General features: G+C 39.3%; 2 protein-coding genes across 3 annotated transcripts in view; both read right to left on the bottom strand.

Annotated features, from left to right (window-relative positions):
• Positions 1 to 1,871, bottom strand: part of LOC307040319 (voltage-dependent calcium channel subunit alpha-2/delta-2-like) — a 38,307-nt gene extending 36,436 nt beyond the window's left edge. The window contains exon 1 of the mRNA XM_079683034.1: positions 1,485 to 1,871. Within this exon, the coding sequence (XP_079539160.1) occupies positions 1,485 to 1,600 (116 nt within the window). The 5' untranslated portion in view covers positions 1,601 to 1,871. The remainder of the gene's footprint in view (positions 1 to 1,484) is intronic.
• A 6,774-nt stretch (positions 1,872 to 8,645) lies between these two features.
• On the bottom strand, positions 8,646 to 17,739 carry LOC307039334 (aminoacylase-1A-like). 2 transcript variants are annotated; one of them, XM_079681272.1, is made up of 15 exons: positions 17,596 to 17,739; positions 17,050 to 17,191; positions 16,320 to 16,384; positions 16,097 to 16,201; positions 15,905 to 15,999; positions 15,640 to 15,716; positions 14,678 to 14,767; positions 13,816 to 13,872; positions 13,638 to 13,711; positions 13,496 to 13,545; positions 11,587 to 11,731; positions 10,393 to 10,461; positions 10,224 to 10,303; positions 9,370 to 9,430; positions 8,646 to 9,257 (listed from the first exon to the last, which is right to left on the bottom strand). In XM_079681272.1, the coding sequence occupies exons 2-15, from the start codon at positions 17,174 to 17,176 to the stop codon at positions 9,093 to 9,095; spliced, it is 1,260 nt and encodes a 419-aa protein (XP_079537398.1). In that variant the 5' UTR covers positions 17,177 to 17,191; positions 17,596 to 17,739; the 3' UTR covers positions 8,646 to 9,092. The 2 variants fall into 2 exon arrangements, with proteins under 2 accessions (XP_079537398.1, XP_079537399.1); XM_079681273.1 differs by lacking the exon at positions 17,596 to 17,739 and adding an exon at positions 17,291 to 17,551.
• Positions 17,740 to 17,991: the final 252 nt, after the last annotated feature.

Raw genomic sequence — 17,991 nt, 5'->3', positions numbered from 1 at the left:
GTCACACTTGTTGGATTATCTATCCATCTATCTATCTATCTGCAGAGAAGGAGAGTAATGTAAGGGAAGAGTCAAGACAGAAGGGGCGGGAGTAAAGGGGGAGAGGGCGAGGGGAATAAATCCTCACTGCTGCAGTATTAATTCTTAATTGGAAAGAGATGCTGTTCTTCAGCGTAGCAACTCTGCTTCATTTAGCTTACATGAAGAGACCCAGGGCAGAGGGATATGTAGCTATTTCATATCACTCAGCAGAAAAATCAGCAGAACAGAGAAGGAGGTGGAGAAAGCAACGACTATACCCTCCTTGAAATAACCCAACTCATCATAAAACACTCACATAAACACACACACACACCTAGATTTATAGACCCCTTTCCTAATTGGATCACCTCAGATCTCCAGTTGTGATTGGCAAGAAATCCCTCACTGTGTGCCCCGAAGATGAGAGGACCATCTGGCCTTCTCCTCCCTCCAGAGCAGAGCCTGGAGGTGGGCCCAGATAACTGTAGTCCCAAGTTAGTGCCAGCTGTACTTAACAGCAACGGGTTAAAGGTTGATAAATAAGAGCTAAGCTTGGGCTAGATTTAAATCGAGTCGCCTTTAGTAGGAATTTACAGTTAAACCACACCTTTCTTCTTCCTTACAACATACTACTGTACAACTGAACATGCTGTGAGATAATACAACACCGTTGCTATTCTAAGGGGGTTGCAAGAGACAAGTGTTTCGTAAAATAAAGAAACTTGAAAATCTGCATGGAAAAATCTAGTACACAGAGAGCAGCAGGGGGGAAGCTGAAAAAAGCAATTTGTAGTTTCAAAACAACTGCGCACACTTAATGTTTCCTTTCGAGTAAGAGTCTCTGAATGCTTTAACCAATAAAACCCCTGCATGACCTGACTTACATAGAACTTCACTGACATTACTTTGAAGTACAAATACAAGTGAAAACCTCTCTCCATCCTTTCAGTAACAGCTTAAATATGAGTATATGATTAATGTTGCATTAAATAAACATCATCTGATTTTCTGCAATATGCCATAAAATATATAACTATTATGGTTCACATTATAAAAATGTAAGGCTAAAGGTCATAAAAGAGAGGCTAAAATATAGTTTTAATACAAAATGTTATCTGATATAAAGGCCAACTTGATTATCAAAAAAACATTAATGAGGACTTATGTGTAACTGAAACACTGAAATGTGATTGTCCATATATAAATATAGTCATGTAAATTATCTGAATAGACATATATTCCCATGTTACACTTTGGACTACACCTTCCACAGAACTGAGCATCCGAACACAGTTTTACATTGATCAGATCGCCAACACTGTAACATTATATAAAAGCAGAAAATCAAACAGTATCACTTAAGTATCTCTTAAACCACAGCTAAATGGACAAGCCCAAAGTTGTCTCCTATCCCCACCAAGAAAGCCCGGTATCTTTTCCATCAGGGAGAGCCCATCACTTACGTGTATTGCTGAGGGAATGTGAGACCCGCTGCTCCAGGCCACGACGCGCTGAAAATCAAGATAATCTGGATAGATACCAAGCAGACGATGCTGCAAGACCCTTTGCCTATCGCCATTTTCCATTAACAATTCTCGTCACGGGGTTTCTGTGCGTGAATGAAGCTCTCCGGGGCATATAGATATCAGGATAGTGTGTCCGGCGCAGCTTCACTTCATATCGGTGTGTGTTGTCAAGTGGACGCGGAGGAGGAGGCAGGCATTGGCCGCGGAGGCATCGCGGTCGGTGGGAGATACACGCAGCTGCCAAGACACTGCAGAGTCTCTCCTGTTCTATGAGGTGTGACTTGTGCCAAAGAACAGATAACTAAACTGACTGAGCGGAGAACTAACGTCTCAACGTGCGCCAACGCCTGAAGCCCCCAGGAAGTGCGCCGGACTCAGATGAAAATATTCGTGGTGGCCAAACGGCGGTACTACACTTCCGTTTGGTTGCCAGGCCCGGAAACACTTTTTCCCATTGATTTACATGGGGAAATAGTGGTCTGTAAATCGTTGCTTAATTTTTTTTAAACTAAATAAACTACCCAGTATGAACACTTGTATAGCCCTTATTAAAAACATTCGTTCCTCAAGTTGTAAACATTTGCTAATAACGTTATTCTGAGAGTTATTTCCCTCTGCATTATGAACGCGCATCTAACCCACGGGACCGCGCCGCCCGGCACGTTCATGTGATTTGACGTGTTCAGTACTACTATGGTTTTACCTTTACCCATGGATGCACAATAAGAACGGACCCATGTCGCCTTACTGCCAGCCCACGGAGCTGTAATAATGGATATATTGCACATGTTTGCTGTAATTCATTTGTAAAATATTATACTACATGGGCTGCATGATGTAAATCTTGTATTAAATAAAGTTAATATTACCGACGTAGATCAACGTTCCTGTAGCTTCTTATTGCACTTGCAATATACCATTAAAGGAGTTGAAGGGATAAGCCAGAGGTTAAAACCTTTGCATGTGGGCACAACACGTTTTGACCCAGATTAATTAGCTATACCATATGATATCGCCCGAGGAATTCGTCATACTTATACATATATACATAAAGATATATGTGTCAAAGCTCTAATCAAATTAACAGTTGTATTAATTATACTTGTATATTTAAGCAATAGGCCGTGGTATATGCTCATTATATCACAGCTGAGGGGCGTGGTTCGGCCCGACGCGAAGCGGAGGAACATATATGTTGATATATTACCAAGTGGTTTCCTGTACAACCCACAAAAGTATCTTAAGCTCTGTTCCTTGTATATCACTAGATCCTGTTGCATCAGCGTAATATAAAAGTACATAACGATTGATGTGGACATTAGCATAATTACTAATGCTCGGACGTTACACTAGTTAGCGGCTAACTGCCGCAGCCGCCTTTTTATTCGTATTGTATAGTATATAAGACTGGTGTCTAGCAGCGCTCTCTCTCTCTCTCTCTCTCTCTCTCTCTTTCTCTTTCTTTCTCTTTCTCTCTCTCTCTCTCTCTCTCTCTCTCTCTCTCTCTCTCGGGAACAGCTGATCGCTGCAGCTGTCAGAGCTGTCCCTCCCTCCCTCAAGGTGTGTGTGGGTGTGTCTGTGTCTGTGTCGGTGTGTCTCATTCACTGTCCCTCAGGTTGTGGCATGTTTCGATTGCCAGTTTGTGGCTTGTATGTCTTGTGAACGCAACGCTGGCATAATATGATGTGGCCTGCTGACATGGCCTCTAATAAACACACAGGACTAAAATAATACGTTTTTAATTCAGCCCAGATGCGGTGATTGCAGGCTAAATCCATTAATGCGGCATATATTGAGGGCGCAGTTAGAACCATGCATCTGTCAGACTAGCGAATAGGCACATTTGAATTTCAGGAGAATAATGAAGATGTGATTGGTTGTTCCACTCTCCGTTTCTCACGAGACCAGCGCGCTGCTGTTTACATTAGTGTGGACTGGACCGACTGAAACTGACGGCAATGGTGTGTGTGTGTGTGTGTGTGTGTGTGTGTGTGTGTGTGTGTGTGTGTGTGTGTGTGTGTGTGTGTGTGTGTGTGTGTGTGTGTGTGTGTGTGTGTGTGTGTGTGTGTGTGTGTGTGTGTGTGTGTGTGTGTGTGTGTGTGTGTGTGTGTGTGTGTGTGTGTGTGTGTGTGTGTGTAACACAAACATAATAAATCATTGGATAGTGTTTCTCAAATGAAGGGGGAAAATAATGAAATAAAGTAATTTATTAAGACTCAGTGCGAGTTATTACTTTCTTCCAAATTTACTTGGCATTCTTCAAAAATACACAGACATTGCAGCACATCGTTTCACGTCTTTGTACAGCCTTTCTCAGCAGTACAGTAATGTGTTGGCGAACCTTGGTTTCCTCCTGACAGCTCACTTAAAGGTATACTCCCCCTTGTGGCCAAAGGGACACACAACTCTTGTCTTCAGATGTATGCTTGAGTGCAGCAAAATGTAGCACAGTGACTATTTTGTCAACTAAACATAAAACAATACATATTTTAGTAAACAGGACATTATAATCTCCGCACATTAACTATATATTTGCCTCTGCCATGGTGCCAAAATGAAACGAAATAAAATAAACAATATAGGGGTTGCTTCTTCTCTGAACTTCTAGGTATACTGTCACCCTCCATATCAAATAAACCATGAACAAATAGATAAAGTGTTCACTGCAGCGATCTATTTCACACACAAAACTATGAAAACTTGGTGATATACACTGTGGCAGTTATTTGGTGATAAAGTAACTTCAGACGCAGACGTCACGTAGCTTCTCAGACGAGAGGGGTGGTGACGAGAGTGTCACGTTACTTCTCTCGCGGCATAGTTCACGTCAGGGTAGGCGACGATCGACACGATTGTCTGCTCAGTTAATTCGTTCTTTGGCACAAATCACACCTCATACAGCTCCCACACCACCACCAACACCAACACACAGGCCGGCGCGGGCACGGCAGCTCTCTCTCCCATCAGCAGCAGCGCGTCAATGCGCGTTCACGCTCACCAGGCAACAGAGGAGCAGAAGAAGAATCTGGTTTTATTTATCTCTGCATGGCCACGTGGGATTTGTCGTCGGCATACATTTAGTTTTTATTCGATACTGAACGCTGCTCTTCAGTTTGGGGTACGGTTACTGTGTATTGAAGGTTAAGAAAATACATACAACGGGGATATGATGCCAAATAATTGTAAAATAAGGCTGACCGACTTGAAGGAGTAGGTTTGGCCTGTGGGATGCAACAGTTTAAGGTCCCTGAATGCAACATAATGAAGAAAGTGTTTAACTGCTTTTCCCATTCAATGCTTCACGCAGGGCCCCAGATGTCACATGTCCAGTCCAAGTCATCTAGTTTTGGCCATTTCATTTGGCTTATATACTGTAGATTGTTACTGATTTGAAAAGATTACAGTAATACAGGACAATTTGTTTAAAACGTGTATATAATTAGTATGAGGTATGGATTTGAGGAATCTTATTGGCCTTTTTTCACAGCAAAGCTTTTGACATGGCATAGCTGGAGAAACACAAGTATAACTTGTAACATTATTGAGGCAGTATGCATTACAGCGTGTCCATGGGACATCTAAAACCGAATGCAGTCATCGTTAATGTTACATTTGAGCTTCTGCTACAATGACATGTCAACCCGTCTGCTATGAAGCTCCTATATTCTGCTATTTGCATTGTTCTAAATGGGAGAGGAGAAAGCAGGTTTATACAAAATTCGATAACCTTACAGGTTATTCCTCCATGCGCCCCTAAGAGACCCTGATGTAAAAATGGTGGCTATTTAAGGTAAAAAGTACAAGTAAATATGAATTTATTTTCGCCCCTGTGTGGTTCTGGGAGTGTGAAGAATGCTAGCTTGCCTCTGGCCTAAATATAGAATGGGATGTGCACATAACAACCTTTTTGCATTTTAACATATAAATACATTATATATTATGTTACATAATTCAAAGAGAGTTAAAAATGTATGGAGATAAATAGATAGAAAAGTCAAGTGCTGATGTAAAAATATAACCGTAAAAAGATTGTCTAAATAAAAAAACGATTAAAAAATGTAACATTGTGACATTTATACATTTGAATGTTAATAATAATGATAATAATATTTGTTCTTTAACTGTTTGTCATTTAAAATAAATTATAGCTAAAAGACAGCCTGCATTACCTTTAATGATGAAAGTTCCTCTGAACTGGTGTTGAACAGGTGGGCTGTATGCTAAATGGAACAAAGGCATTGCTAATGTTAAGTTAAGTCTGTTGATATCATTTATATTCTAATAAGACATTTTTAGTTATGTCTCTGATGTCCATCCTGTTTACATCAAACGTCAGTGCAGAAATGCAGATTCAAGCAATTGCAACGGCCAACAACATTCAGTTGAATATAGCCTATTTATCATAATATCACTCAAGTCTACGGCTAATGCATATTAATGCAGGGACTCTGAAAGCTGCACAAAATGAGATTTCTGTCTCGGAAAAGCACAAACTGAGCATAGAAATAAGTCAATGGAAAAACCTCAATATGATGTGACAAATACAGCCGGATTCCTCAACTTGCTTTGTTGACATGAGGCCATCAATGGTGTGCGTAAAAACACCTAACATTTGGGGGGTTTTTTAAATAAGAAAAACCTGAGTGTATTGTGAGGCTATCCTTATACTCTGTCACTGTCACCTTATTTACATTTAACGTTCCCTTTGAAAATCCCCATTGTGAATACTTTTATTTTCATTCTTAATGGTCAACTCACCTAGCGGCTGTAAAGGATCTGTCGAGCCTAGCATTCTTTTGAAAAAAAAATGGATTGAAATATGGATATATTGTACACAAATAAAACATGTGGCTTGGAGGCGATAAAATAATGATTCCGTTTTGATTATTTTATAACCAGTTTAAGTTTGAAGTAAACTAATGTTCTATATTATTATTTCATTAGGCTATTATTAGTACTCCTTGTGTACACTGTTCAAAAGTAGCTTTCAACAATGTACAGTTATGTAATCATTTAGCCTTACAAGTAACAACCTATCTAACATTGTGAATACTGTATACATTTAATCACACGTGATTCCTCAAGGGCTTCAAATGTTGGTCAGGAGCGTTTTTACTTGTAAATGAGAATCCCTCACCAAATGCTCTCTTTAATTTAGATCTAATCCTCAAACCCTTCTATTTTCTTTCAGTAGACTTCCAGATGATGTGCTAAAAACAAACTAAAATGATAGTGTAACATGCCAACAAAATATATCAACCACATTAAGAGTACTGGAACTGCAATCTCTGACAGACAGCAATTAATTTATTTCCACTCAAGGGAGAATATTTCAGCTGTGAAGCAGGAGAGCACAGCAGAGAGAAATGCCATTCAGCTGGAAGATTTACAGAATGCATGTTCCCTCATACACTGCAGCATCTGTGAATATAAACAGCTCTGCCCAGGAGCAAGAAAACCAGAGAGCTGAGACTCCACACTGTGATGTTGAATGCAAAATAAAGCTGCTGTGAGGACAGCAAGATGGAGATTGATTTTGTGGATTCACACATTTTCATGAATTTAAATATGGTGACGTGTTTCCTTTAACAGTAGTGTAAAGAAAATGTAATTCATCTCCCCCCGGAATGGTTTCCTCCCTTCTCATTTCCATATAGCAGAGGTTGGAGCCATACAATATTGATGCTGATAAGAGCACAGGAGAGAAAGCAGGAGTCTGCTAAATCTCTCCATATATTTAAGCTCCCTGCCCCTTGACCAGGACCTGATCCTCAGCCGTCTCGCCTCAGAGTCTCTGTTATTGAGTCTGATCCTGACGCCTGACCGCAGGAACGAGAGGAAGAGGAAGCAACTGTCAAGTATTTGTTATATCATGAGAAATACATACGCATTACTTTGGCCTTAAACCACAAATAACTTTCAGAGATTTACATTCAATATGCCTCTGCTGTACCAAATCCTTGAAAATCCCTTCAAAACAGTGAGATGTGGAACTGTAAAACAGCCCCTTTGTTTTTCCACAGCAAGGCATTGAGATGGACAGGATGAGTGCACCTATTCCTGCCCCCTCTGGGAGGAAGGATGTGAGTTCAGCTTTTAGTCGTCTCCCTGATGGGCCCATGTGCTAATACTGCTGTCATGTCCTGGGGAGAGGGAAGACTAATTACTGACTGCACAGTCTTCCTGCCAGTCCCCCTTGGTGAGCCATACACTGTTAATTGGAAGACAACTCCAACGGGAGCTGAACTGTAGATGAGACCGACCTTTGCCTCATGTAAACAGCATTACACATGAAAACACATTTTTAATTTATCCTATTCTACCTTCATAAAATAACATCGTTATTAAACTCTCCATTTGATGTACATAGTTGAAAGCAAGTTCTATTAAATAAATGCAAATCACTTTTCTTGTTAAGGGTATTTTCCGTATAAATTGGTTTAGCTTGGCTGGCTATGCAGTGATAGTAAGGCAACGCTAATCTGTTTGGTTCTCAGCTTTTAAAATAGATTCATTTGGGTTACTTTGTCAGAGCAACGTGAAACATACCATTCTACCTTATGTTAGATATTTGACTGCATTAAAAGGTAAGGTGGGTAATGTACTCTAGAATAATGTATTGTTAGATTGTTTTTTAAATACTCTTAACACCCCAACAGAAAACAATACATGACTGACAAAAAACAAAACAAAAACAATGGTATCTGTGGCTGTTGAAGGACTGTAATAGGTTGACCAAGTTGTTTTGTTCAAATAAAATGATTGGGCGGACTTAGTCGACCTGCCCGTCTACATGCACACACTCTGCCGTGCACTTATTCCCATCATTCTTCGAGAAGCCGCTTGCATGACAGCCTTTTGGACATTATATGATGTTCAGAAATGTTTTCTGATGTAGGAATGGTCAATGTTTTTCTGTCCTTGAAACAGACGTGGTTGTTTGAAGGTCAAATGCCTTTTTCAAATGCACTCAGAAATCTTCCTCTATAACAAAGCCTGCATTTACAGTACTTATTTATTAGTATTATAAATGTGCATGTCAGTGTGGAATCAGATAAGGATCCCTAATATTTGTACAAGAAACTACAAGCATGAGAGTAATGAACAAATATATTTATTCAATTTCAGTTTATTAAATAAAGTTATATCTGTGGAATAATAGTTTTAAAATCAGGCTCAATGAGAAAAGTGGCAATTAATTGACATTTGATCAAAGTGTAAATCAATCAAAGTCGTCATCACGTTTCAGTTAGTTCATTTTCCATAGTAAATGAGAACATTGCTTTCACAATGGGTGATACATCTTTTAGACTGTGTACACACAGGCAAGTAAGTTGTCAAAAGTAAAATGCAAACCGTATCGTGCCTTTATCCTGAGAATCACAAAATAAAAAAATAAAAGTACCAAAGGCTAAGTGCTCAGTTTGGCTAAATGATACGTGTTATTATTCTTTGGCAATCTCTTCAAAAACGTTCAAGTTTCAAGTTAAATATTAATACCCTAAGTGAAATACGTTTTTAGACAGGATTAAAATGAAGACTTGTCTAAGCCTCATCAGGGAAGGCAGGAACACTGGCAAGAGCGGAGATGAGCCTCTCGAACACGCTGATGCCTTTCAGGAAGACTTTCTCATTCAGAAACTCGTTGTGATCGTGCAGCAGGATTGGAGTCCGGTTCATTGGGGAGAAGCCGATAGCAGGGATACCCACCTATGTTCAACAAAGAAACCCATTAATGGCGCAGAACTGAAGGAGTGAAAAAGCTTTGCAAACAATGTCAAATGTCATGATTAATTCCATCATATCCAGTTTCTATACTCACGGCTCGGATGAAACGGCTATCCGTTGCAGCTGGAAATATCTCCTTTTCCAGAGTTATGTTCCTACAGTGGAGACATTGACACAGTTTTCATGAGACAAGGACAGCTTCAGTACAGTCCTAAAATTATCAGGGTAAATATTTCCAAACATATTACAGCTTGTGTAAGCATGATCAAAGGAACCTATATTGTATTCATTTCCAGCAGAATGAATAGTACAAAGAAAATAGAAACAGAGAGAAGCGACTGTAGACAGGCAATGCAGTACTGTCTAAACAACTGAGCAGGATTGTTGGAGCTGTGAGAAAAAGTGCAGTAAAGGTGTGAAATTAAGTGTTGTGCAAAAATAATATAATGAGAGTCAAAAAACATGACCGTTCTTATTTTGGGGAAATCTGAACTAATTTCACACAAAAGACTGTAAACACACACCTCCACCTCTCAAAGACTGCAACCACAAACTATTAAAACAATGATTTATCTTTATTTTTTCAACATCTATTTATTAACACGCATACTTGTACATTTTGTACCTTTTTATTTATTCGCGCCTACTATTTTGTATTTTCCAATTGCTTCTATTAGTGCTTTTTGTATGTGTTTAACTGCATTGAGAGAAGCCTGCAAAATGTCATTCCACAGTTCTTAATTGTAATAAAATTACAATGGTAAATGTAGATGGATTTGCAATCAATGTTAACATTTAGAAAATATATAGTAGCTTCTGTTACTAGTGGAAAGTGACAGTAGAAAATGATGTTTATAAGTTCTTGACATAACATCAAACACCTGCGATGGTGCAAAGGAAAAGTAAAAACCACATAAAGATAAGAATAAGTGTGTGCAGTGTACTCACATTGCCTTGCAGGCTGCACTGAAGGCACTCCACCAGGGATCATTCTCCTCTGTAGAAGTCATGTTCTGGTTCATGTGTTTCTGCAATAGATGGCAGCTACTTTAATCTCCTTGACAACAACAGGAATAAACCAGCAGCACTTTTATAACGGAGTGTTAAGGGCACTGACCTGAGCAAATTCGTAAGTGACGTCTTCTCCTGCTTCTTTACACCACTCCTTAATTTGTCGCTCAAACTCCTGGTAGGATAATGATAATACAGATGTTAGTTCAGTGCAGTCATTGAGATGGAGGTCATTTCACACCAACACCTGTAAGTCAGAAGTCTGCATGACTACATGTGTAACACAGAATTCTATAACACATAGGTTCGAGCAAGCTCTCTGATTGGTCAATAGGCGTGTTTGATTCCACGATCAAACAACGATCAAATAGAACGTGCCTAATCACAAAGTATCCAGTGGCCTACACACGCCACTAGCCTACCGAAACTACTTCCATGAGCCTACATCGTGTGGTTCCCATAGCGACGTTTAGTGACACACAGCCGTTACACTGTTATACATTGTCTCTCGTTGGAAATCGGTAGCTACAAAATGTCAGATTTTAAAGTTCCTTTTGATTTGTTGGGGGGGCCTCAGTATTGATGAATGGTTGGACATGGACACAGACCACAAAACCAACGAAAGATTTGCGGCTGTTTCAACTGACGAGTTGAGTGCATTGGAAAAAAGGCTATCGTTACCATGGGAACTACTTTCTAGGAACTACTTTCTGACGGAGATTAACTCAAGAAGAAAGCGTAGGTTTGGGAGCAAATTAGCCCACATTATGAAATTATTTTTACGATATTGTTGATTACAATGATAGTTTGTGTAATAGAATCGCAATCATACACGAGAGGCCGTTCTTGAACGTCGTTATTGGTACTCCAGTACAGGCGTACGGATCTCGGCGCTGCCGCAGAACTGTCGTAACAATAATGACGTTCAAGAACGGCCTCTCGTGTATGATTGCTTAAATCAAATCAACTTTATTTACATAGCACTATAGACACAGTTGATCATTTATATTTGAGTGTTGTATGTCTTTTAAAAATGGACCTAGAGTCTCTTTAATAAAGCTGATGATGATGATGATGATGATGATTCAAAGTGCTTACAGCAAACTCAGAGGAAAAAGAAAGAAAAAATAAAATCACAATAATACTTAATAACAGTGATAAGTTAGATAGGGCACATGGTCACACACAGCACAGTGACAACACAGCCATACAGAGACATCAGGTGATGGCTAAAAAAATCAAATAGTTAAAAACAACTTAATCTGCAGACACCTATTCCAACTCATAGACATGTACACACCTGTAGGTTCACTGTTGGCGGTATCCTAAGGTCAAAGCTCACGTCCATTTCAGCTGGGATGACATTGTAGGCCACGCCTCCTTTCACCATGGTCATATTCACTGTGGTGACATCACCAAGGGTGAAACACTCACTTGTATTTAACCTAAAATACATACACAGAAGTAAGGATATTAGGGCAATTGCACTGTAATAACATCTAAAGTAGAATTGAAACTTTTCAGGCCCATCACTGAAAAAGTGCTTTTAATCATAGAAATGTACATCAGATCCATTAGGCTTTGTTCCACAGAACAAATTAGCCACTGTTCTTACCCATATGTATTTGTTTCTGGGACACAAACACAACACGTGATGGCTGATAAGCTTTTCTTTTAAATGTCCAGAAGCCATATTCATGAAATTGCATGTCATTTCTTTACACAACCATGGTTTTATAAATATTTCCTTGAAAGCTGCCTAAAGAGAATTATGTAATATGGTTGTAATTATAGAGAATATGGAGGCAATTTTTTAAAACTGGTATTTCAGTTGCAGTTTAGTTATTTGTGTTAAATTCATAGTTTCCAGGGCAGTTTTCCCTGAAAGGCCGACTGTATGTCAACTATAAACTGGGCTCTCGTTTCAGAGGGTAAAAGGGCTGCTGCTGCTGCTGCTGCTGCCCTGGCAGTATGAGAAAAATAAAGCCGTTTTTGAACATTAAAACATGTCATCACGTCACATTAGAACAGTGTTTCTCAAAGTGGGGGGCGCATTTTTCCTCCTGGCATGACACGTTTATATGATCATTATAGTTATAGTATAGAGAATAAATGAAAAACAGGTATGAAATACTATATGACAGTAAAAAAAGAATAAAGTTTAAAAGGGGAGTGATTTGTAAAATATCCATGAAGAAATAGAAAATCTGCTTACAGTTCTGTTTCAAATGGGTGTTGAGATGTATCCATAGATCTCTTCATGCTGCTCTCAAAGTGCACCAGATTGATGCTTTCAACTTCAATATTAAAAAAAAAAAAATCTGGTCCCCCAGACCCCCCTATGTTAGGTCCACTCCCCAAAATAGCACTTTACCCCTGCTTACGGCCCGTCCACACAGCGGCGTGTGTTGAAAGCTTCACCATTCACTTGAATGGGGTGACGTCACTTTTCGCCGAACTGCATTGTGGGAAGCGAAGCGGAGCTTTGCTGACGTGGCTCGCTGCAAAAGTTGAGCAATGTTAAACTTTTGAAGCGTCAGCAGAAGTGTCAGCCAATCGATACATATGCCAGTACAAGCTCTAGCCAATCAAACCGCTGCTTGTGTGTCAGGGGCGGGACATTCATGTGATTGGATGTTGGTCGAGTTTCAGACACGCCCGCCGGCAAGCTTCAACGCATGCCGCTGTGTGGACGGGCCGTTACACCTACTGTATATGCCGTGAGCTGATTATCGAGCATTCATTGTAACTGTCGCGGGTACGTTGTGTATATGTGTGGGGATTGTTGCAGTAGAAAGTTCCACTGTAGCGACCGGTACATTAATGGGAAACCCTAAATGTTTGAGCACCCTCTATGAAACGTCAAGCTACCCCACAGCACCCCCAAAATAAATCTCTGGCGCCGCCACTGAGCCGGCAACCCCGTTCTGAAGAAATGTACAGTGCAAACAGGCTCATTGCAGCCACTAATGCTGTGATAAGACACACTTCTTTGCCAAATATCAGCATTTTCTTTCTTTTCATTTTTTTGCACAGATTGCAAAGTATTATAACTTTTTGTTCTAGCACTTCAAAACGCCTGAAGTTTGAGAATCACTGCATTAGAAGCACAAAATACAATCCTGTACATGAACCTAATATTTCCTCTTTAATACAATTGCTTTAAAGATCATGCAAAACAAATCAAGAGACAAACAGTTCAATCTCACCTTTGTTTCTCCCTCTCTCTGAAGTCCAGGAAGGAGTTCATGACATGGCGCTGAGAATGATAAAGAAGTTCTGTCAATGAAACCTTGTAAACAACAGGTTTTGAGGTGTTGTATTAAATGTTTTAATGGATTTGACAGTTACCAGCTTCTCAGCAGCCGTGTTCTCCACAAACCTCGACCCATGACCTGGACTGCCTGGGCAGTGGATTGTAATCCCTGTGAAAAACAAGTCATTCTGTTTGGTTCAAGATCGGCTTCATCATCCTTTAAAAACCCTGGAAATCTGATAAGGTGAGTCTATTACTGTATTTTATACTCACACCAAGGGTTCCTCTCTCCGTAAAACACAGTGAAGGCCTCACCAGGGTTCGCAAGACCTACAGAAAACATGCAGACAAATACTTTTTTTTTAAAAATATTTAACATTAGTCTTGTGCATTCATATAACAATAAAAGGACAGAAGTCATTTTCACCACAGGAGGGGTTATAAACCTCAACAGGCTGCAGAGATTGATCACAGCACATCAGGATCAATAAGGGTCACTTGGCACAGTTGGTAACATTCTAAATATTTGGTTGTCAGACTCTGGCTCTGTGTCAAACCCCACTATGCAGGCAGGATCATTTCTAACTAAGGTAACAATAGCCATACAAATAAAAAACTATGTTTAATGATTTCTTATATGCTTAAAAGTCATTGTCATTGTGTCAAATACATCTGACTGAAAGCCGTGATTAACCGTGCAATTAGTTCTTATTCTAATTTATTAGGACAAACATCAAAATGACTTCTCAAAATGAAGTATAGGCATTGTCATATTATTATATACTTTTTGAAAAAATACATTATGTGTCTACCCAGGAGTTGGAGTACATTCCATTTGTCCTACTCCTTTCAGACTTAAAAGTGCTTGATAATGTTGTTTGTTGAGAGTGTGTGGAACAATCTAAAAATAAAGAAAACAATGCTGACCATGGCCTCTAACGTTCGTAGTTCAATCCAGCTGGGGACCTTTGTTTCGTCTCCCTCTACCTCTTTTGCTATTCTCTCTTCTAGGGCAAACGTAGAAACCAGACTGAACTTGGTTTTGACTTATTGACTAACTTAAAGAGAGACCTTCTTTGTTTAGATTATCACTCATTAACTTTTCAGAAGAAGAACCAGACTGTTATTTATTTACCTTCATCTAGGGCAAAGCCGATGTTCAATTTTTTGAACTCCGGATTCTTCACAAATGATTCCATTCCCTTGTGACCTCCAACTTCTTCATCTAAGAAAAGAGAAACATGTTTTTTAGTTGTTAATGTCAAATGTGTGTTTATGTAAAATGCTCATTCTTGGCAAGGGATGTGGTTTGATCTCTGCTAAACAAGAACTAGTATGTTATAAATAACATACCAGTTCAGCCTCATGAGCAATAAAGACTGTGAAACATAGATTTAACATGGCATTCATATTTCATTAAGCCACTCTGTAACAAGGGCCACATCCCAGCAGCAAATTGAGCACAGCACAGAAAGGTCCAATTTGTCCCAGCCTAGAGGTACAGTCACATTTCATTTCCATCCTACACACATTTACGATCACTTCCATCCCAAACAACAGACTGAATGGATGTGCTTAGCCACCCAATAAAACAATTGCCGTACTCTTAGTGGAAATGAAGAAGTTGTTTGAACGGAATCATATGCCACCCTACACAGGTTGAAAAAAGCTACCAGGAGAGGGAGGAAAGTGTCAATCAAGTGTCGGGTGTTTCTCAAAAGTCAAGAAAGGCTCCTTCAACGGATGATTTTTAGGATCAATAGCTCCGAAGTACTTTTCCAACTGTTTCTAATAAAGTGTTTTATAATAACTGATAGAATACTTTTGGTTAATAGTTATATGTTAATAAATGATATATAATTTTTGTAAACCCTGAAGTTGTATAACATATTCACTATTGTCAGTATAGCCTTGTTATTTTAAGTAAAAAAGACACGTCAATTTCTGACGCACACTGGAACAGTCCCTAAAGCGTTTCAATGAAACACCCACAGACTTGCAACATTAGAGAGAACCCCTGTGTGGGTGGGCCCGGGGTGTTTAGATCCTTAGACAACAAACTATACTAGAACGTAGGGAAGCAATCAAATATTTTACCAGGAACAAACATCAGGTGCACAGTGCGCATCAGTTTCCGTCCCTCTGCCTTCAGCCTTCTGACTGCCTGGATGTACCTGGATGTAAGAAAAATAAAAAGGGCCGAGTTATGACCGAAATAAGAAATGGAGTCTGCACTTACAGTATGCAGGGTGGGTGAGTGGGTATTTCTCATTGAACAAAATTAAAAGTGAAGATCACAACAATACTAGAGTACAAATCCTGTTTGATAAAACAAGTTATTAAAAGGCAGTTTTATACCCACTGTATAGTTACACATTTCATGTCCTGTGTTCCCCGGGCATAAATGTTGCCCTCTGCATCTTTGAAAGCACTGAAAGCATCGTATTTCCAATGTTCCTGGAGAAGAAATTGATATCAAATCTATTTTTGTTATTTTATTCTATTAACGATAAAAACAGGATTGTAACGCCATAAACTTAGAAAGACGCCATACCTGGTAAACCGGTACAACATCAGTGTGGGAATTCAGTAAGACGGACTTCAACGTCGGGTTCTTCCCTTCCCAAGTCATGATCGCCACTACTCTGCCTGGACAGACCTTCAGGAGAGGGAGCGGCAGAAAAGGCCTTGTTTCATTTCAGAGAAAGTATTACTTGTTTCTGTAAAGTATGTATTCTAATGTCTGCTGCATTCATTTATTTATCATGGACACACACCTCAATCTTTCTCATGGGTAGATCAAGCTCCTCAGCTATTCTGTCCAGAAAACGAAGAGCAGCATCTATAAATGAATAAACAATAGAAATAAGAATTAGTTTAAATAAATGTGTAAAACCTCTCCGAACAATGAGATAGACATTATTTCAGCAGCTCCTATATTCCTTTTAACAGTGGAATTCCTTGAACGTGTAATATAGTCAAACTGAAAAACGAAATAAAAACAAAACACAAACATAAATATAAATAAATAGTATTTTGGGATACAGCTTAATTATTGTTAGTCTCAATCATTTTGTTTTGTAAAATCTGAGCTGCCACTGCAAGTTTTTTGGTCAGGAGTGAGAGCCTTGCGATCAGCTCAGCTTTCTTTTCTTTTAAAACAGTATACTAGGTTCATACATAACTGGCATAAGCATTTCATGTCTAACTGACGGCGATAAGAAATGGACTTTGATCAAATCACAGAACATTAGATCGAACAAGTTATACAGAAAAATATTTCACACTGGACTTATAAAATGTACTTGACTAAATATGTATATGTATATATATATATATATATATACACAATTCTAAGGGATATGAAGTGTGAATGATAATATTAAAGCTTAATAAGCTTAATATAAGCTGATGACATAAGTAAAATAAGACAAGTAAATGCAAGACAATCTGCGACATTTCCAAAGGACATGACTGGATCAGTGTGTTGTGATGAAGGTATCTCACCATAGTCAGGGTCTGGGTGGACAGTTTTGAGGCGGAGGTACTCTCTGAACAGACTCACAGACAGATCCTCTCCCTCAGGAGAGCTCTGTCTGCCTCCAACACCTGGACCATCTTTGTCAGGCAGCATGGTGCGATGTATTCTCTGAGGACAGACAGGTGTAATTCCATTGAAAACCAAACACACAATGCCACATCACAATAGAATATATTAAGCAATGACGGAACTGAAAAAAACAATTACTTTCTTCGTGTTCTAAACCCAGTTATCTCTGCTGTCTCGCGGGCCATCAACCTGACACACTGACGCAAGCTGTCTTTACCTTATTTTAAGCTGCGACGATGACACTTTGTAAGCTAAAGCCGCTAGCTAGCCTTGTAGCTAGTGTGCTTGTTATTCACTCCGTTGGCTGTAGAACAAGCCATGCCGGGGCTTTACCCTTTACGTTATGTTATTACCTTACCTGGTTACTGGTAACAATGATTAGATGACTGCAAACAAAGTCGATTTATTTAATTATTTGTAGCTAGAGTTATCACAGTACTCACCCAGTGCAGTCAATTTGCTGGTCAATCGCAGCTTCACAGTTTCAGGCTCCTGACCGGTAATCTTCCTGCCTTTCAAAATAAAAGTCCTGTCGAAGGAAAAAAGTCCCTTCTGAGGACTGAATACTTCTTGCACTGATTGGCTAATAATCATGGAAAGACATCCTTCAAATAATTTGCCCAATTTGTCTTGAATAATTTACACAGTGGTGAAAATTGACCACGTATACATTTACTCAAGTATTATACTCAAGTACTATTTTGACCCATTTGTAGCCTACTTGAGTATTTCCATTTAATACTACTCATTCGTCCTCTACACTTCAAAGGCAAATGTTATACTTTTTACCCAACTAAATGTATTTAACACCCACAGTTACTAGTAAGTTTGTAAATATA

This window comes from Notothenia rossii, assembly GCF_949606895.1.
Source record: "Notothenia rossii genome assembly, chromosome: 5".
Lineage (NCBI taxonomy): Eukaryota > Metazoa > Chordata > Actinopteri > Perciformes > Nototheniidae > Notothenia > Notothenia rossii.
Note: the sequence above shows the minus strand (reverse complement) of the source record. Positions and strands in the feature narration are given on the sequence as shown.